Source organism: Oncorhynchus gorbuscha, linkage group LG16, assembly GCF_021184085.1.
Source record: "Oncorhynchus gorbuscha isolate QuinsamMale2020 ecotype Even-year linkage group LG16, OgorEven_v1.0, whole genome shotgun sequence".
Taxonomy (NCBI): domain Eukaryota; kingdom Metazoa; phylum Chordata; class Actinopteri; order Salmoniformes; family Salmonidae; genus Oncorhynchus; species Oncorhynchus gorbuscha.
In genome coordinates this window covers 47,914,857-47,936,041 of record NC_060188.1, presented here as the reverse complement: position 1 = coordinate 47,936,041, position 21,185 = coordinate 47,914,857, and the positions used below count along the sequence as shown (strand labels likewise).

Here is a 21,185-nt window from a genome sequence, read left to right as displayed (position 1 = left end):
CTCCGCCAAAAGGGGATAGTCCTTCCCAGTGCTCACTGACCGCATCCAACACACTCTCACACATGTCCACATGTGTACCCACACATGCACACATACACAAAGAAACAGGCTTAGACCCAAGACCCTTTCTCTCTCTCTCTCTCCTTGCTTTTAAAATGCAAAGAGAAAAAGAAAACCAAAAGAGAATGGTTTGTGGCTTTGAGAAACTTCCATTGCAGTACCCTTATTAATCTGAGACACTGTGTCGGTTTGGAGTCAAGTTTTGGGCTACATCAGCTCCAGTTACACACGGAAATGAGTCAACCTCTCGATCACCCATAAGAAAGAAAAAAAAGAGGGTGAACGAGCGAAGGAGGTAAAAAATACAAGTCTACCTGCCACCTTGTGTATCGGTTTTCCGATCTGAGTATTCCAAGGCACAAAGAAGTCATTGAGTGGGCAGAGACTGGCGCCATTGTCTCGCAAATGTTACTTTCCCCCAGTCAGGGAACATGCTCTTCCCCCAGTCAGGGAACACGCTCTTCCCCCAGTCAGGGAACACGCTCTTCCCCCAGTCAGGGAACACGCTCTTCCCCCAGTCAGGGAACACGCTCTTCCCCCAGTCAGGGAACACGCTCTTCCCCCGCAAATCCCTCCCTTGCATTCTCCTAAGGTTAAGTGGAATGTGGCTGGCAAAAAGCGCAGGCCAATCAGTTTTCCAGCATGGGCCCAAACCAACCCCCCCCCTGAAATTCCCATCACGGGAAGTCCTGAGATGACAATAGAACACTGGGGGGAGTTAACATAAGCAGAAAGAGGTAGGAGGTAGCTGAGAGGTAGTGAATCAAAGTGATTCCCGTCCATTGTTAAGGTACAGTAGGTGTCTCAGAGGAGGGCTCTTGCTATTATGAACCAGAGATAAGTTGTACATGAGGTTGTTCTTATCACAAGAAAAACTTATGTATGCGCCTGTTTTACAGTTCCTCTGACAAAGCTCCACTTCAACAAACTAGTGTGTGTCAACAGTACCTATGAGGCAGCGTCTCTTCAGGAAAGTCCAGGTAGTGTCTGATGAAGAACCTCTCAGCGTCTTCTCTCTCCCCTTCCGTCACCACACTACCGTTTAACACAGACACAGATGGCAACCTGCAAAAAGGACAAAGAATATGTATGAGTGTGTGTGACGTGTGTCAAATCAAACAGGTGTGTATTCAATTGTGTGTGTGTGTGTGTGTGTGTGTGTGTGTGTGTGTGTGTGTGTGTGTGTGTGTGTGTGTGTGTGTGTGTGTGTGTGTGTGTGTGTGTGTGTGTGTGTGTGTGTGTGTGTGTGTGTGTGTGTGTGTGTGTGTGTGTGTGTGTGTGTGTGTGTGTGTGTGTCTCTTCAAAAGGTATCTTGAATAATCCCACAGCACTTGCCCTCCCCGACCCGATTAAAAAACAAATAGATAAAATCACATCCTACCGTTTGTATTTGCACCTTTCTTGAACTAGCACAAACACTTGTATTTTCTTACTAGCAGTGACTTTGCTGATAGCCGCTTTATTGAGGAAAGGTTTTTACGTATTATGACTGTGCAATGTGGTTGTCTTACCTAGCTACCTTAAGATTAATGTCACTTTGGATAAGAGCGTCTGCTAAATTACTAAAATGTGTGTGTGTACTCACTGTGCCACGGTGAGGCTGCGTCTCTCTTTGTTTGTGTAGGGCTGCAGTAAGGGAAGCCCCATCAGCCTCACCTCCTCCAGCTTAGGGAAGAAATTCAGCCTTTCTATGTCCTCCCATCGGTTCAGCCCTTTAACACACACACACACACACACACACACACACACACACACACACACACACACACACACACACACACACACACACACACACACACACACACACACACACACACACACACACACACACACACACACACACACACACACAAAATATCAGAACTGAATATTAGTATTGAATATGGTGTACGGAAGTAGTACAATACATCTACTTTCACATCAGAGGGCTCATAGAGTGCTCTTTTCTGAGGTGTGTGTACATTTTTTATTTTTTTTAAACTTGAAATGCCAAATGTACATTTAAAATACATTGGAATGTAAAAGAACTTGAGCCCTTCTAAGTCGACCTACTGATTTTTAAAGAGTTCCCTGTCCGGCAGAGGGGAAAGAGAGAGGTACAGAAGCAGAGGAGTAGTAAGAACCGGAGAAAAGGGAAAAAATAGTGAACGGAAAGAGTATAATTGGGTAGAGGAAAGAGGGATATTTGTCTGTATGCTCATGCTGTGTGTGTGCGAATCATCATACTGTGTACGAGTATGTTTGCATAGGCGTATCTTCATGCTATGCATGTGTGCATGTGATCATGCTGTATGAGCATGCTTGTGAATGTGTGTGCATGCGTGACCCTCCCTTCGGATACCTGAGTTGTTGAGGTTGATGCTGCGCAGGTTAGGAAACAGGCGCTGCAGTGTGTCCTGAGGTGTGTCCTCCTCCACAGAGCCCAGTTTGTTGTTGGACAACACCAGGTTTTGCAGGCCTGGGTACATGGGCCCAAACTTACGCACCTCGTCCCACTCCTGTAGCTGGTTGTCTGTGATCTGAAGCAGGCGCAGGGAGGGGCAGGGAACCGGGGATTCGGCCACTTGGTCGTACTCATTCAGACAAAGGAAGAGCTCCTCTAACCTACAGGGGGCGATGGGTATAAGCGTCAAAAAGAGGTAGCTATGTGTAAATGGAATCGAAATACAAAGTATGAGATATGAGTAGGGTGAAGTTGCCCCTAGATGCTGATCTTTGGTAGATTTCACATTTTCCACAATAATGGTTAAGGTTAGGATTGGGGGAAGGGAAACTGATCCCCAGAGTTACAAGATACATGGAACTACAGTATCCAGGACATACCTGAACATGCCCTGAACATGATACATGGAAATATAATACATGCCTTAAACCCAAAATGGACTGCGCACCACTTGTTTTGGTATACAGCTATGGGACAGGGCTTGGGAAATGTAACCCCTCAAATTCATAGACATGTATATGGCGTTGAAATACATGCTAAATATGGATACAAGTAAATATAATACATGCCTGGACAAGCCTGAACTTGAGGTATAATGGCAAAAACACACAAAACACATAGACAAATACAAATAGCTAAATACTGAAATACAAAACACACACATTCAGGTATTCACGTGTGCCATGTGATTCGCAGTCCAGTGTCTGTCATGACTTACTCAGGGGTCTGGCGTGTGAGTGTGTGTACCGTGTCCCAAGTGACACGCGTGTTGATGAGAACCAGGCGGCGGACCCGGAAGAACACCTCAGCCAGGCCCGGCTCCAGCTCAATCCCACTCAGAGGGTTCATACTCAGGTTAAGGAAGTCCAGGTTGGGGATGTTAGACACAATCGTGCAGATCTCGCAACCCAAAAAAAACAGATTGGAGCTATCACACTTACTGACTGACTGTACTGGCAACCCAATTGTAGATAGTATACACGATGCTGCATATCTGGCAACCCAAAGACAGATTGGCGCAATTGGAACTGACTGACAGATGAAGGTCTTGTTCGTTGAATTTGTTTGTAGAATGATGTTTTTAGGCAATTGTTTTGTGTGACGTGGTAGGTAGCCGCTCGTGGATACAATCCGTTTCTTTTACCATTGTTACATGCTTATTTAATGCTAGCCAGGAGATACTGGACATTACAAAATAACCAGCTATTGGACTTTAAAAAAAACTTTCTGGATAAAACAACACTCTAGATGTGTAGAAAATAAGGCAAAACTCTCTGTAGTGCCAGCCTTTCTGCTAATAGCTAGCTGCTGATAAAGGAATGGTGCATTACATGACAGCAGGGCTGAGGAGGATGAGAACTACAGTACCCACCTCCCCCCAGTCTTGTAGCTGGTTGTGGGACAGGTCCAGCTCCACCACATGGGCACAAAAGGTGGCCACCTCAGCTTCGTCCCCAGCTTTACTGATGCCACAGCCGTCCAGGACCAGCACACTCGGCAGATTCAGACGATCTGGAGAGAGACAACAATCTTTCTAGTGTATAATTGTTCTTTATTGAATGACATGTACAATACATGATAGACAAAAGCCTGGTATCACTTCTTGTTATTACTAATTTACATCACTACATAGGCAGTGTCCTTGGGGATAAGCTAACGCATGAGAGAATGACTCATGTGTGTGAATACCATATATAAGGGATACAAGTAGGCCTACATGCAGTATTCCTGGGTAACTAGAAGATGAAAACTTGCGTGATTACCTTACATAAGGCATTTGAGTAGGTCTACATATAGTTCTTACCTCTTAACTATGTTTTTTCTGAGAAAAAAGGTAAGTACATTTACATTTAAAGTAGGGTTGTAGTGTGGCCCTTGAATCTTCTGCTTTGAGGAATAACAACTTTTTCAGACATGTTCATCAGACTGTAAATTATCTTCCTTTCACTAAAACAGTTTAGCAGGGAGCGAGACAAATGCAAGAGAGAAAAGATACATAAGCCACCTAACCACAAAGTTATTACTTAATTACTGCCTTCAAATGTTCGTTAGAACTGGGAAACATCCCAGTTATGAAGTCATAAATTTTACATGATTGTGTCGGAATAATGACTCATCCAATGATGTTAAATCTAAGTAGATGAGCTAGCTAACGTTGCTAATGATAAAGTTAATTAGCTTGATTAATGTTGACATCAGAGTCAAACTAGCTACATTATCCATATTGACAATGTCAAAAATGTATTTGCTTCATCACCTTTTGATTGAAAAGCTGAAAGGCCAGTGATAATACGTCACAACTCAGGTAAAATTATCTCCAACATTCCCACTCGGAAATCCAACTTGGGAGGGTGGTCAAGTGGCTGTTGCCCAATTGGAACCTCGTATTTCCCACTTCTGATGAGCATTTGAAGTAGAGGTCGACCGATTATGATTTCTCAACGCCGATACCGATTATTGGAGGACCAAAAAAAAGCAGATACCGATTAAATCGGACGATTTTTTACATTTATTTGTAATAATGACAATTACAACAATACAGAATGAACACTTATTTTAACTTAAAATAAATCAATAAAATCAATTTAGCCTCAAATAAATAATGAAACATGTTCAATTTGGTTTAAATAATGCAAAAACAAAGTGTTGGAGAAGAAAGTAAAAGTGCAATATGTGGCATGTAAGAAAGCTAACGTTTAAGTTCCTTGCTCAGAACATGAGAACATATGAAAGCTGGTGGTTTCCTTTTAACATGAGTCTTCAATATTCCCAGGTAAGAAGTTTTAGGTTGTAGTTATTATAGGAATTATAGGACTATTTCTCTCTATACCATTTGTATTTCATTAACCTTTGACTATTGGATGTTCTTATAGGCACTTTAGTATTGCCAGTGTAAAAGTATAGCTTCCGACCCTCTCTCCTCGCCCCTACCTGGGCTCGAACCAGAAACACAATGACAACAGCCACCCTCGAAGCAGCGTTACCCATGCAGAGCAAGGGGAATAACCAGTCCAAGTCTCAGAGCGGGTGACGTTTGAAACGCTATTAGCGCGCACCCCCCTAACTAGCTAGCCATTTCACATCGGTTACACCAGCCTAATCTCGGGAGTTGATATGCTTGATGTCATAAACAGTTCAATGCTTGACGCACAACAAAGAGCTGCTGGCAAAACGCATGAAAGTGATGTTTGAATGAATGCTTACGAGCCTGCTGCTGCCTACCACCGCTCGGTCAGACTGCTCTATCAAATCATAGACTTAGTTATAACATAATAACACACACAAATACGAGCCTAGGTCATTAATATGGTCAAATCCGGAAACTAACATCCCAAAAATAAGACGTTTATTCTTTCAGTGAAATACGGAACCGTTCCGTATTTTATCTAACGGGTGGCATCCATTAGTCAAAATATTCCTGTTACATTGCACAACCTTCAATGTTATGTCATAATTACGTAAAATTCTGGCAAATTAGGTGGCCCAAACTGTTGCATATACACTGACTCTGCGTGCAATAAACGCAAGAGAAGTGACACAATTTCACCTGGTTAATATTGCCTTCTAACCTGGATTTCTTTTCGCTAAATATGCACGCTTAAAAATATATACTTCTGTGTGTAGATTTTAAGAAAGGCATTGATGTTCATGGTTAGGTACACATTGGAGCAACGATACGCACCGCATCGATTATATGCAATGCAGGACACGCTAGATAAACTAGTAATATCATCAACCATGTGTAGTTAACTAGTGATTATGATTGATAGATTGATTGTTTTTTATAAGATAAGTTTAATGCTAGCTAGCAACTTACCTTGGCTTACTTCATTCGCGTAACAGGCAGTCTCCTCGTGGAGTGCAATGAGAGGCAGGTGGTTAGAGTGTTGGGACTAGTTAACTGTAAGGTTGCAAGATTGAATCCCCGAGCTGACACGGTGAAAAACTGTCATTCTGCCCCTGAACGAGGCAGTTTAGCCACAATTCCTAGGCAGTCATTGAAAATAAGAATGTGTTCTTAACTGACTTGCCTAGTTAAATAAAGATGAAATAAAGGTGTAAAAAAACTAAATCTGCCAAATCGGTGTCCAAAAATACTGATTTCCGATTGGCCATTCCGATTAAATTGGTCGACCTCTAATTTGAAGGCATCATAAGATATAGCGCCTTGACCGCTCACCTTTAATGGGCGACCCCTGTGGACTGGAAAGCACTACAACACCCATGCCGTTCCCACGGCAGTATGGGAAATTCTCTGGGTTGTACTTCTCACTGACCACTTGGACGAAGGTGCGCAGCGCCTCTTCAGAGGACTCCATGGCCCCAGTTGTCTGATGAGAGAGAGAGTGAGAGAAATGAGTGGAAGACATACTTCAAATCAAATATTATTTGTCACATGCTCCGAATACAACGGGTGTATAAAAACAGGGAAAATAAAAAAAAGTGGTCAGATGAAGCACATGCTAAGCTACAGGACTGTTTTGCTAAAACAGACTGGAATATATTCTGGGATTCTTCCGATGGCATTGAGGAGTATACCACATCAGTCACTGGCTTCATCAATAAGTGCATCTATGACATCGTCCCTACAGTGACTGTACGTACATACCCCAACTAGAAGCCATGGATTACAGGCAACATCCGCACTGAGCTAAAGGGTAGAGCTGCCACATTCAAGGAGCGGTACTCTAAGCCGGAAGGTTATAAGAAATCCCGCTATGCCCTCCGACCGACCATCAAACAGGCAAAGCGTCAATACAGGACTAAGATTGAGTCCTACTATACCGGCTCTGACACTCGTTGGATATGGCAGTGTTTGCAAACTATTACAGACTACAAAGGGAAGCATGGCCGCAAGCTGCCCAGTGACACAAGCCTACCAGACGAGCTAAATTGCTTCGAGGCAAGCAACAATGAAACATGCATGAGAGCATCAGCAGTTCCGAACGACTATGTGATCACGCTCTCCATAGCCGATGTAAGTAAGACCTTTAAACAGGTCAACATTCACAAGGCCGCTGGGCCAGACGGATTACCAGCATGTGTACTCCAAGCATGCGCTGATCAACTGGCAAGTGTCTTGACTGACATTTTCAACCTGTCCCTGACTGAGTCTGTAATACAAGATCACCATAGTCCCTGTGCCTAAGGTAACCTGCCAAAATAACTATCGACCCATATCACTCACGTCTGTAGCCATGAAGTGCTTTGAAAGGCTGGTCATGGCTCACATCAGCACCATTATCCCAGAAACCACTACAGCCCAGTACATCACTGGAGCCAAGCTTTCTGCCATCCAGGACCTTTATACCAGGCAGTGTCAGAGGAAGGCCTCCAGCCACCCTAGTCATAGTCTGTTCTCTCTACTACCGCACATCAAGCGATTTCAGAGCACCAAGTCTAGGTCCAAAAGATCTCAATTAAGTAACCATTTAATAGAATGACTTATTTCAATGAAGTAACAAAGATTCACTCTACTCTGTTCTTCAACATATCCTGTTCGACTCTCGTTTCATTTCACTTAACCTGCATAAAGTTTGCCCAACAGTCTATTTGGTGTGGCAAAAGAAAAGCCCATGCACTCTCTCCAACTCCAACTGTCATGGAGTGCTACTGGGTGCGTAGGCTTTAGTGACAGCCCAGCACTATTTCAATTTCAAATAAACAACATACTCTCTCCTCTTCTATCCTATCATCTCTTCCCTCCGCTTAAACCTTCTCCAACCTATCTCCTGATTCTGCCTCCTCAACCCTCCTCTCCTCCCTCTCTGCATCCTTTGACTCTCTATGTCCCTTATCCTCCAGGCCGGCTCGGTCCTCCCCTCCCGCTCCGTGGCTCGATGACTCATTGCGAGCTCACAGAACAGGGCTCCGGGCAGCCGAGCGGAAATGGAGGAAAACTCGCCTCCCTGCGGACCTGGCATCCTTTCACTCCCTCCTCTCTACATTTTCCTCCTCTGTCTCTGCTGCTAAAGCCACTTTCTACCACGCTAAATTCCAAGCATCTGCCTCTAACCCTAGGAAGCTCTTTGCCACCTTCTCCTCCCTCCTGAATCCTCCTCCCCCTCCCCCTCCTCCCTCTCTGCAGACGACTTCGTCAAACATTTTGAAAAGAAGGTCGACGACATCCGATCCTCGTTTGTTAAGTCAAACGACACCGCTGGTTCTGCTCACACTGCCCTACCCTGTGCTCTGACCTCTTTCTCCCCTCTCTCTCCAGATGAAATCTCGCGTCTTGTGACGGCCGGCCGCCCAACAACCTGCCCGCTTGACCCTATCCCCTCTCCTCTCCTCTTCTCCAGACCATTTCCGGAGACCTTCTCCCTTACCTCACCTCGCTCATCAACTCATCACTGACCGCTGGCTACATCCCTTCCGTCTTCAAGAGAGCGAGAGTTGCACCCCTTCTGAAAAAACCTACACTCGATCCCTCCGATGTCAACAATTACAGACCAGTATCCCTTCTTTCTTTTCTCTCCAAAACTCTTGAACGTGCCGTCCTTGGCCAGCTCTCCCGCTATCTCTCTCTGAATGACCTTCTTGATCCAAATCAGTCAGGTTTCAAGACTAGTCATTCAACTGAGACTGCTCTCCTCTGTATCACGGAGGCGCTCCGCACTGCTAAAGCTCTCATCCTTCTAGATCTATCGGCTGCCTTCGATACTGTGAACCATCAGATCCTCCTCTCCACCCTCTCCGAGTTGGGCATCTCCGGCGCAGCCCACGCTTGGATTGCGTCCTACCTGACAGGTCGCTCCTACCAGGTGGCGTGGCGAGAATCTGTCTCCTCACCACGCGCTCTCACCACTGGTGTCCCCCAGGGCTCTGTTCTAGGCCCTCTCCTATTCTCGCTATACACCAAGTCACTTGGCTCTGTCATAACCTCAGACGACACACAACTAATCTTCTCCTTTCCCCCTTCTGATGACCAGGTGGCGAATCGCATCTCTGCATGTCTGGCACACATATCAGTGTGGATGACGGATCACCACCTCAAGCTGAACCTCGGCAAGACGGAGCTGCTCTTCCTCCCGGGGAAGGACTGCCCGTTCCATGATCTCGCCATCACGGTTGACAACTCCATTGTGTCCTCCTCCCAGAGCGCTAAGAACCTTGGTGTGATCCTGGACAACACCCTGTCGTTCTCAACCAACATCAAGGCGGTGGCCCGTTCCTGTAGGTTCATGCTCTACAACATCCGCAGAGTACGACCCTGCCTCACACAGGAAGTGGCGCAGGTCCTAATCCAGGCACTTGTCATCTCCCGTCTGGATTACTGCAACTCGCTGTTGGCTGGGCTCCCTGCCTGTGCCATTAAACCCCTTCAACTCATCCAGAACGCCGCAGCCCGTCTGGTGTTCAACCTTCCCAAGTTCTCTCACGTCACCCCGCTCCTCCGTTCTCTCCACTGGCTTCCAGTTGAAGCTCGCATCCGCTACAAGACCATGGTGCTTGCCTACGGAGCTGTGAGGGGAACAGCACCTCAGTACCTCCAGGCTCTGATCAGGCCCTACACCCAAACAAGGGCACTGCGTTCATCCACCTCTAGCCTGCTCGCCTCCCTACCACTGAGGAAGTACAGCTCCCGCTCAGCCCAGTCAAAACTGTTCGCTGCTCTGGCCCCCCAATGGTGGAACAAACTCCCTCACGACGCCAGGACAGCGGAGTCAATCACCACCTTCCGGAGACACCTGAAACCCCACCTCTTTAAGGAATACCTAGGATAGGATAAGTATTCCCTCTCCCCCCCCCCTTTAAGATTTAGATGCACTATTGTAAAGTGACTGTTCCACTGGATGTCATAAGGTGAATGCACCAATTTGTAAGTCGCTCTGGATAAGAGCGTCTGCTAAATGACTTAAATGTAATGTAAATGTAACAACGAATCATGGTCTTCAGTCTGACTCTGAACCACAATGAGTTGAATCAGGGCCTGGTGTGTTTCTTCTGGGCTGGAACAAAAGTGCACATACTCAGTGGCTCTCCAGGTCTGGAGATAGAGAGTTCTCATCCCTGCTGTAAGGTCACAGAGGTCTGATTCTTACAGTGCTTCCTAAATTATCAGACTGATCGGTTTCACTATCTGGTTGGGTTAAGTTCTATCTGTCTGCAAACGGATTCTCTAGCCTGGACCCATCTGAACTCACAATACCCTTTTCACACTGTATCATGTTGACCAGGGCTGGGCGATATATCAAGTTTTATCGTTATATTCCCGTTTATATTTTAGCGCGATATGGAAAAAGCCTGTATCGCAAGAATCGATGTTCTGTTATAATGTTGTAATGTTTTACAAATGCAGCAACTCTCTGTCTCTTCTCTGTCAGCCCAATGTCAAATCATGTCCAAATTGCATGACAACATGCACAGAGGTTATCCACCAATCACAACCCTAGACAGCCTTTCACAAATTGTAACCACGGCGGAGAAGTGTAGCGGCGTTAAGAGTTCCACCAAAATGGAAAGTGAGGAAGCCAGCTCAGCCTCTTGTGAGGATGAAATCATCCCCAAAAATGGCAGCAATCTTTTTTTCAGTAATATGTAAGTGGTTCGGGTTTAAGAGGTCTGATGTTCAGCAAACGAATGTCCTGTGCAAAATGTGTCGAAAGACAATTGCTATGAAAAGCAGCAGCACAACCAACCTGTTCCATCACTTGCAACTGAAACACGCGGTAGAATGAGAGGAACGCGTGAGACTATGCAATGCCGATTCCAGTCGCCCGATTCCCAAAACGTCTGCTAAAAGACAAACTACCATAGCTGCATCCATTTCAAACATAATCCCGAATGACAAGAAAGGTTTGAGGTGGAAGGAGATAACAGACCTATTACATAACGAAAGATATGGTCCCAATCTTTACAGTAGAAAAGCCAGGCTTTAAAAAGCTGCGAGGTACAGTTGACCACAAATATCAGTTGCCAAGCCACAAGTACTTCACAGAAGTAGCCCTGCCTCGATTATACACTGCTACCTGCGAAAGAGTCGCAGAGAAGCTGGCTAGTGTTTCTTATTTTTCCACCACAGCAGATCTATGGTCGAGCAGAACGTCAGAGCCATACCTAAGTTTGATAGTCCACTACGTAAATGAAGACTGGAAATTGCAAAATGTCTGCCTCCAGACATCTTACTTCACCAATGATCATACGGGTGAAGTAATAGCCCAGGGTCTCAAAGACTCTCTGGCATCGTGGAAGTTGAGTGAAGACCGACAGGTGTGCATGACAACTGTCAGCGGGACAACATGATAAAAGCATTGTGCTTGAAGAACTGGGCCTGCCTGCAGTGCTTTGGGCACAGGCTTCACCTCGCCATCGGATAATTAAAGTGCATTCAGTGCATTCAGTCAAGTCTATGATTTTATATTTCATAGAGCAGTCTGACTGAGAGGTGGTAGGCAGCAGCAGGCTCAGAAGCATTCATTCAAACGGCACATTCCTGCGTTTGCCAGCAGCTCTTCGAAATGCTTGAAGCAAAGCACTGTTTATGACTTCAAGCCTATCAACTCCCGAGATTAGGCCGGTAATACTAAAGTTTCTATTAGAACCAATAGTCAAAGGTATATGAAATACAAATGGCATAGAGAGAAAAAGTCCTATAATAACTACAACCTAAAACTTCTTAACTGGGAATTTTGAAGACTCATGTTAAAAGGAACCACCAGCTTTCATATGTTCTCATGTTCTGAGCAAGGAACTCAAACATGAGCTTTTTTACATGGCACATATTGTTCATTCAGAATTGTATGTAATAATGACAATTATAACAATACTGAATGAACACTTATTTTAACTTAATATAATACATAAATTAAAATCAATTTAGTCTCAAATAAAAAATGAAACATGTTCAATTTGGTTTAAATAATGCAAAATTACAGTGTTGGAGAAGCAAGTCGGCCGATATACATTTTTTTATTAAAACGGACGATTTTGGTCCTCCAATAATCGGTACCGACGTTGAAAAATCATAATCTGTCGACCTCTAATACATAGGCACACAGGCTTTACTCAGAGTCAGTGGCAGGTCATTAGTAAAGATTTTTTAAAGTAAGGGGCCTAGAAAGCTGCCCTGGAGAATGCCTGTCCACCTGGATTATGTTGGAGAGGCTTCCAGTAAAGAACACCCTCTGTGTTATGTTAGACAAGTAACTTTCTATCTACAATTCTAGCAGGTTATGTAAAGCTGTACTGAAGTCTAACAAAACAGCTCCCACAATATTTCTATTATCAATTTCTGTCAGCCAATCATCAGTCATTCGTGTAAGTGCCGTACATTTTGAATGCCCCTCCCTATAAGCGTGGTGAAAATCTGTTAAAAGGGTTAACTGTGAAATTGAATTGTATCTAAGGTTTGGTAACAGGCTGATTGGCTGGCTATTTGAGTCAGTAAAGGGTGCTTTGCTATTCTTGGGTAGCGGAATTACTTTTGCTTCCCAGGCCTGAGGGCCTGTAATCCTCAGTATTTTCAATTTTGTAGGCCTAGATTGAAGAGATGGCAAATAGGGAGTGCCAATAGCGTATGCTGTCATCCTCAGTAATTTTCCATCCAAGTTATCAGAGCAAGGTGGCTTGTAATTGTTGATAGACAAACAAACCATCGATACTGACAAATCATGGGTTTCACCACACAGGCAACAAAACAACACGGTGCTCAGTATCCTTCACTCCCGCAATAAGGAAAGGGAAGTAGCTAGATAGTGTAGCCAATATCAGGCCAGGGTGAAGGCTAAAGCACATTTATTGTAGTGATTTTTACTAATGATGAAGAGCAACCAGATGCAGCACTTGACACATTTGTGAAATTCCTTATTCCAGTTACTAATAAGCATGCAACCATTAAGAAAATGACAGTTGTCAAAAACTGTTGTCCCTGACACAACCATGAGATGGAGCGTGAAAATGTACAACTACGTTACATTTTCGTAAAAAACAATTACTCATAAAACAGAATGAATCTGAACACTCACAATTCCCAACTTCGGCAGACAAATTTCTAATTCTTGATTAAGTTTCTATAACCCTTACCAAACCTGAACCATTTTACATTTTAACTTAAATGGGGAAGGGATGTGCAAAGGATCCCGGATAGCACGGACCGGGCGCGCAGGGAGCAGCACGAGCAGCGACGACATCATTACATCATCCCAAAACATGACACATTGGATTAATATAAAATGTTAATATCGTCGGCTGTGAGCGATGAACATTTTTTGGGATCTCTGCTACAATTATTTGAATTATTCAATTCATGTTTTGTGTACAAAGGTGATGACTTAAGAGTCTTAGAGAAGTCCGATTTCAAAATGTCTGTGGCCGTCAATGGAAATTGTCTTTCTGGTTCGGGCGTCAGTTAAACTGCAGTACTGAAGCATAACTGTATGTCGAAAACGTGATTCTATACCGGAACCGTGGGCCACACAAGCAAAGGCTATGTTCGAGAGCATCAAAATCGCAATGTATCATGGGTAAATTGTCACAGACTAACCTACAAATAATAATGATATTTATGATGAAAGGTGATTTGTAAATAATAATAATTATTATTATTATTTTAATTTGTAAAGCACTTTCATACACCCAAGACGCTGAAGAAAATAAAACATTTTATAAAAAGAATAAAAACTATCCAAAACACAGAACATCTTAAGCAGACAACAATCAAAGCTGTCGTCAGATATGATAAACAGGAGAACAGAATTGACATAGGCTCTTGAAATCTTTACTGAACAGCTCAGTCTTTAGCTGTGCCTTAATAAGGATTAAACAAGACCAGAGACTCTGCAGCCTGACCAGGGTTGCCATGTTCGCACTTTTCTTGAAAAATGTGGCTACTTTCAGAACGATGTCGCAGGTGAAAATGTATCGGTCGCAGTTGGAAGGTTTTTGGACTACTTCTAAATTGCACTGAAGCCACCATGGCATTTCGTTTAGATATATATATTTCATTGTGATCTGCTGCTGACTATCAGGCAGTGAGTAGGCTGTTACTGAGTTAGTGAGTGAGTGAATGTTGGGGAGGGTTGAGGGGTGTGTTGCATTGAGAACACTGTAGGTAGACTATTTAGATTGGTCATTATGCAGACACCCTCTTTCCATAAAACATATTAACGAGCTAGAACTAATACAAAGGGGACAAAATATTTGATAAGGACTTAAGGCGCTCTAGAGCTCTTTAGATGAATTTGCTCAGAGGTCGTTTAAAGTAAACTTCACTCTAATGTTGACTTTTCTTATGGATAACAATATCATTCAAAGAGATTTTACTCATGCTCAGTTCCTGGGTCCGGAGCGCTGCGAGGGTGGACATTTGAAATGGAAGTTACGGAACTCCCTCGCATGCTTCTGTTATGGGGAAAAAGTCCACAATGACAATTATATTAAATGTGGAGAATGATAGGCTATATTTGATGGGAAATGATCTGGCAAGTTTAATGAGGGCAAATTATATTTTCTCCTGTGGCATATTCTTAAACTAGCAAGAATTATTATTTTAATGGTAAAACAAATTTAGCTTCTTAGCCTACCTCGTTAAAAATGACATCAATAAACCCTGAATTCTCACGATAACTTTATGAAAAAGGGGTTTCATGGGTGTAAATGTGGCAACTCTCTTGCTGGAACAAAAAAAACTGTGCTAGTTTTCAGGCCTTGTGGGCAGGTTCAGGGGTCATTGGGCTTTACACTTTAGCTTGACATGGCAACCCTGGCCCTGACAGTGACTGAAAGTGTGTTCCACAGCCAAGGAGCCGCACATCCTAAATCCCTGTCACACATAGTTTTTAGACTGCTGTTGGGCTGCTGAAGGTAGATGGAGTGGCAAAGGGTGCGTGTGGGGTGCCCATAGGGTAGGAGGAGTTCAGACATTTACTTGGTTCCAGAGTTGTGGATAGCTTGGTAACTGTGAACCAGGATTTTAAAGTCAATGTGTAAGTATAATTGATAATAATAGATCAGTCAGTCGCTTTGATCCGAACACGGCCATAAACTAGATAAATGGAAAGGGCTCATCATCAAGACTGACTGAACAGAATCTGTTCGTATCCACTCGACTCTCGCTGTGCAACAAACGTCATCAATTTGTAAATTTGGCCACCAGGTGTGTCCATATTATAGCCTCTTCAGGGTAGAAGGCAATCTACGACATAACAAGTATTATATGGATGGGCAATGCAACGTCATTGTTACATTGTTATAAACAATGGCATAATGTATCCGTTTTTGTATTTTGAACTGGTTGGTTGTTTTTTGATACTGTGCGACCACCAATTTGTTTAAATAGAGAATCTGGTTCCCAAAACAGTAGCTACTTGGACGGGTAAAGAAATGCTCTTGTACTTAAGGCATATATTGCACCTGAATCAATGGTGCATAACAATAATAATCAGACAACTGAACCACTTCTCTTTCGAAAAGGCATTGAGAAAACATTCCTTACCTTTCCCTGCGGTTTCCTTCGAATGGTTGTTATTGTTATTCAGACCGCTGTGAAGCAGGCTAGAATAAATAAGTACTTCCGGGTCACTGATTTTTTATTTTATTACTTCAGAATAAAAGTTACGTCCGGTATACTTTGTAAATGAATAATTAGGGCGAACATTTGCTAAATTATGTATATATTTTATGCTAGTTATCATAGAATGATTTAAATAATTTCTATAAGATATACTTTTGTGTACTCGTGTCATTTTTCCTCCAGAGACACAGCAATTCATTTTTGTCATCCCTAGTGAACGTCAGTTCTTGTTCCGTATCTCTGAGGCCATATGAGCCACTGTCCTGTTGTCCCTTTGAGAGGACACTCTGGCGTTTTCAATAATATCACGTGTTGGGGTGTGACCTTGACATAAGAGCTTATCAAGAAATGTCCTCTGTTGTGGACACCCTGATATCCCAACTATGTTTTTCACCTACTTTTCACCCATTGACCTTAATGTATAGATCAACTAGCCAATAAGCAAAACATTTTTATATCAACTAGCCCTTCAGCTAACGTTATTTTATAAAAACATGTTAGCTGACGGGCTAGTGGATCTGATAGTGTTTGTTGAATGACAACAAACACTTAATTGAAGAATCCCTACTGATCAATCACTGACAAAGGGGCGTAGACTTTGGCTACCGACTTCGGTTTGCACTAACAACCAAAAAAGAACTTGTCGAATTCCAAAATTAACAAAAACGTCACAAAATGTCGTCAGTATAATATATGCACAAACTGTCCCGAACTGTTTCGTCTGGGAAGCATTTGGACACCTTTACAAGGACGACATGTCCTGAACAGAATCAGCCTATGTTTGTTGTATTGTGAAAAAAAAATCGCTGCGGAACAGGCACTTGAACGCACTCATGACTCCATTCTATGCGCATTAAAGTTATAATTTTGTCTGAAGTGCCTTTTGAAAGCCTAACACGTTGAGATCGGAATTTATAACTTAGTTAGCCATGTTGGCAATATAATAAGTATTCAAATGATGCCCACCTGACCCAGATTGCGATTTATAATGGAACGTTTTTTCGATTGCGTAAACAACTACAGTAATTACGTAGGGCTGTGTGCCAAACAAAAAAACAACAACAAGTGTATCAGTTCCTCAATGGCAAAGCTAGGAGAGTTAAAAAAAACACCTTTATAGTAGAAGGGTCTTTCCTTGAGTCATAAAAGTGCATTGACATTACTTAGGAAATGTACACAGTTTGGAGACGTGTGTGGCCACTTGGAGACACAAGTTAGACCTCACTCAAAACCTTGTAATCCTTATTTATTATCTTGCACCTGTGCTCAAATGTAATTAGTATAATTACTTTGTTACTGAATGTATCCAGAGTATTTTTTTATTCTGTTTTTTAAACTGCACATAAAATCAACAGTGGAAATGTTTGGATTCAGTCTTTTCAGGGGAACTGTTGTGTCCTCACCTTCTGGTCTGATCATTTCCCCATAATCTCCAAAGTGTTCTCTTTCAAATGCTGCCATGGTCAGGCATATGCTTTTTATAGTTCTTCTGTTAGACACATTTACATTTGTCCCTGTACATTTAGGCCAATTTAAGTCCCCCAGGAAGAAGATACTATCTCAATAGGTGCTAAAGGTTGTTAGCTTCTGTGAATGGGCTATGTCCTAATTAGCTAGTTAGCTTCTGTGAATGGGCTATGTCCTAATTAGCTAGTTAGCTTCTGTGAATGGGCTATGTCCTAATTAGCTAGTTAGCTAATTTACAAAAAGTTTTCATTACATTTCACATTCATATATTGTAAATGATGATAAACTACTACATGCATTTTGATTGTTGACATTTGATTGTTGACAGTGCTGTTTGCTGCAATACTTTTTGTTGACATGTTGAAATGAATCCCACACATCATTTCTGTTGATTTGAAATGTTAAATGAAAGGTAAAAATATCATATGTTGCAATTCTTCTTGTAGTTGGTGTGAATGCCATGTATTATCATCAAGTTCCTCTGCAGTCGATATGAGAAGAACTGAGTCGTTTTCTTAGCTATAACTAGAATGGCACATCAAAGGCTTTTCTTCAAAGAAGTGCCTTATGTCCTAATATAAATAACAATAACAACCTCCTATTTCTCAACACAGATCTAAAGAACCAGTGAAAAGCGTTCAGGGTGAAGGCAGCGGACACCATGCCTGGCAGTGACTGGACACCGTTTGAGAAGAACCGTTCCTACGGACATCGTGATTGTAGGAGGGGGCGTGGTGGGCTGGTCCATCGTCTACTGGCGTGGTGGAGAGGGATCCCACTGTGAGTGGCCTAGGCTATGTCATGTGACCTCACTCATGCCCTCCAAATACATCTGAAACTCCTGTCTACCAGCGCTTTAGATAAGTTTGTGACTATGCCAATGTCACAGCATTGTGGAACATACAAGCCATGTATACACTACTGAGCCAAGCAAAACCAGGCCAACTGAGCTGAATATTGATTATGTTGATTTTGGCCCAATTTTTCAGTTTTTGATTTGTTAAAAAAGTTTGAAATATCCAATAAATGTTGTTCCATGATTGTGTCCCACTTGTTGTTGATTCTTCACAAAAAATACAGTTTTATATCTTTATGTTTGAAGCCTGAAATGTGGCAAAAGGTCGCAAAGTTCAAGGGGGCCGAATACTTTCGCAAGGCACTGTATGTGTAGGGGTAAGGTGACTAGGCAACAGCATATAAGATAAACAGAGTACCCACTGTGACTATTAAAACCTACCCTAACCAGCATTGTTTAAAGTGGCTAGTGATATATTTTACATCAATTCCCATCAATTCCTATTATTATTGTGGCTAGAGTTGAGTCAGTGTTTTGGCAGCAGCCACTCAATGTTAGTGGTGGCTGTTTAACGGTCTGATGGCCTTGAGATAGAAGCTGTTTTTCAGTCTCTCGGTCCCTGCTTTGATGCACCTGTACTGATCTTGCCTTCTGGATGATAGCGGGGTGAACAGGCAGTGGCTCGGGTGGCTGTCCTTGATGATCTTTAAGGCCTTCCTGTGACATCGGGTGCTGTAGGTGTCCTGGAGGGCAAGTAGTTTGCCCCTGGTGATGCGTTGTGCAGACCGCACCACCCTCTTGCGGTTGTGGGTGTTGAGGTTGCCGTACCAGGCGGTGATACAACACGATAAGATGCTCTCAATTGTGCATCTGTAAGAGGGTTTTAGGTGACAAGCCACATTTCTTCAGCCTCCTGAGGTTGAAGAGGCACTGTTGAGACTTCTTCACAACACTGTCTGTGTGGGTTGACCATTTCAGTTTGTCCGTGATGTGTACGCCAAGGAACTTAACACTTTCCACCTTCTCCACTGCTGTCCCTTCGATGTGGATAGGGGGGTGCTTCCTCTGCTGTTTCCTGAAGTCCACGATCACCTCCTTTGTTTTGTTGACGTTGAGTGAGAGGTTGTTTTCCTGACACCACACTCCGAGTGCCCTCACATCCTCTCGTAGTTGTTGGTAATCAAGTTCACTACTGTTGTGTTGTATGCAAACTTGATGATTGAGTTGGAGGCGTGCATGGCCACACATTCATGGGTGAACAGGGAGTACAGGAAGGGGCTGAGCACGCACCCCTGTGGGGCCCCAGTGTTGAGGATCAGCGAAGTGGAGGTGTTGTTTCCTACCTTCATCACCTGGGGGCGGCCCGTTAGGAAGTCCACGACCCAATTGCAGGGCGGGGTTGAGACCCAGGGCCTCAAGCTTAATGATGAGCTTGGAAGGTACTATGGTGTTGAATGCTGAGCTATAGTCAATGAATAGCATTCTTACTCTTGTCCAGATGGGATAGGGCAGGGTGATGGTGATTGCATCATCTGTGGACCTTTTGGGGTGGTAAGAAAATTGAAGTGGGTCTAGGGTGACAGGTAAGGTGGATGTGATATGATCCTTGCCTAGTTCATGATGACAGAAGTGAGTGCTATGGGGCGATAGTCATTAAGTTCAGTTACCTTTGCCTTCTTGGGTGGAACAATGGTGGCCATCTTGAAGCATGTGGGGACAGTAGACTGGGATAGGGTGATATTGAATATGTCCGTAAATACACCAGCTAGCTGGCCTGAGCATGCTCTGAGGACACGGCTAGGGATGCCGTCTAGGCCGGCAGCCTTGTGAGGGTTAATACATTTAAATGTCTTACTCATGCCGGCCACAGAGAAGGAGAGCCCACAGTCCTTGGTAGCGGGCTGTGTCAGTGGCACTGTATTATCCTCAAAGCGGGCAAAGAAGGTGTGTAGTTTGTCTGGAAGCAAGACGTCGGTGTCCGTGACATGGCTGGTTTTCTTTTTGTAGTCCATGATTGTCTGTACCCTGCCACATATGTCTCGTGTCTGAGCCGATGGATTGCGACTCCACTTTGTCTCTATACTGACATTTTCCTTGTTTGTTTGCCTCTGAGGGAATAACTACACTCTTTGTATTCGGCCATATTCTCAAATCACCTTTCCATGGTTAAATGCGGTGGTTCACACTTTCAGTTTACTGACATTTCGCTTGTTTGATTGCCTGTTTACACTGTTTGTATTCAGCCATATTCCCTGTCACCTTGCCATGGTTTGTACTTTCAGTTTTGCTCGAATGCCGCTATCTATCCACGCTGTCTTATAAACTCACTCACTGAATCAGAGTATATGTCGATATTATTCTCTGAGCTACCGGGAACATGTCCCAGTCCACGTGATCAAAACAATCTTGAAGCGTGGATTCTAATTGGTCAGACTAGCGTTGAATAGCCCTTAGCACGGGTACATCCTGTTTGAGTTTATGCTTTTAGGAAGGAGCAAAATGAAGTCATGGTCAGATTTAACGAAAAGGAGGGCGGGGGAGGGCCTTGTATAAATCGGAAGTTCTAGTAGCAGTGATCCAGTGTTTTAAACCAACACGAGTGCTACAGGCAATATGCTGATAAAATTTAGGTAGCCTTGTCCTCAAATTTGCTTTGTTAAAATCGCCAGCTACAATAAATTCAGCCTCAGGATATATGGTTTCCAGTTTGCATAAAGTCTTGTGAAGTTCCTTGAGGGTTGTCGTGGTATCGCCTTGAGGGGGATATACACGGCTGTGACAATAACCGAGGAGAATTTTCTTGGGAGGTAGTACGGTTGGCATTTGATTGTGGGGAATTCTAGGTCAGGTGAACAAAAATCGGAAGTCTGACCAGAAGACCGCTCTGTCTGCCCCTTCTCTGGCGC

At 43.5% G+C, this 21,185-nt stretch overlaps 1 protein-coding gene across 1 annotated transcript in view; it reads right to left on the bottom strand.

Annotated features, from left to right (window-relative positions):
- Positions 1 to 16,123, bottom strand: part of LOC123999494 (alpha-tectorin-like) — a 76,780-nt gene extending 60,657 nt beyond the window's left edge. Inside the window, 7 exon segments of the mRNA XM_046305348.1 lie at positions 1,004 to 1,125; positions 1,646 to 1,772; positions 2,402 to 2,664; positions 3,222 to 3,403; positions 3,876 to 4,015; positions 6,684 to 6,834; positions 15,939 to 16,123. Of these exon segments, the coding sequence (XP_046161304.1) occupies positions 1,004 to 1,125; positions 1,646 to 1,772; positions 2,402 to 2,664; positions 3,222 to 3,403; positions 3,876 to 4,015; positions 6,684 to 6,822 (973 nt within the window). The 5' untranslated portion in view covers positions 6,823 to 6,834; positions 15,939 to 16,123.
- Positions 16,124 to 21,185: the final 5,062 nt, after the last annotated feature.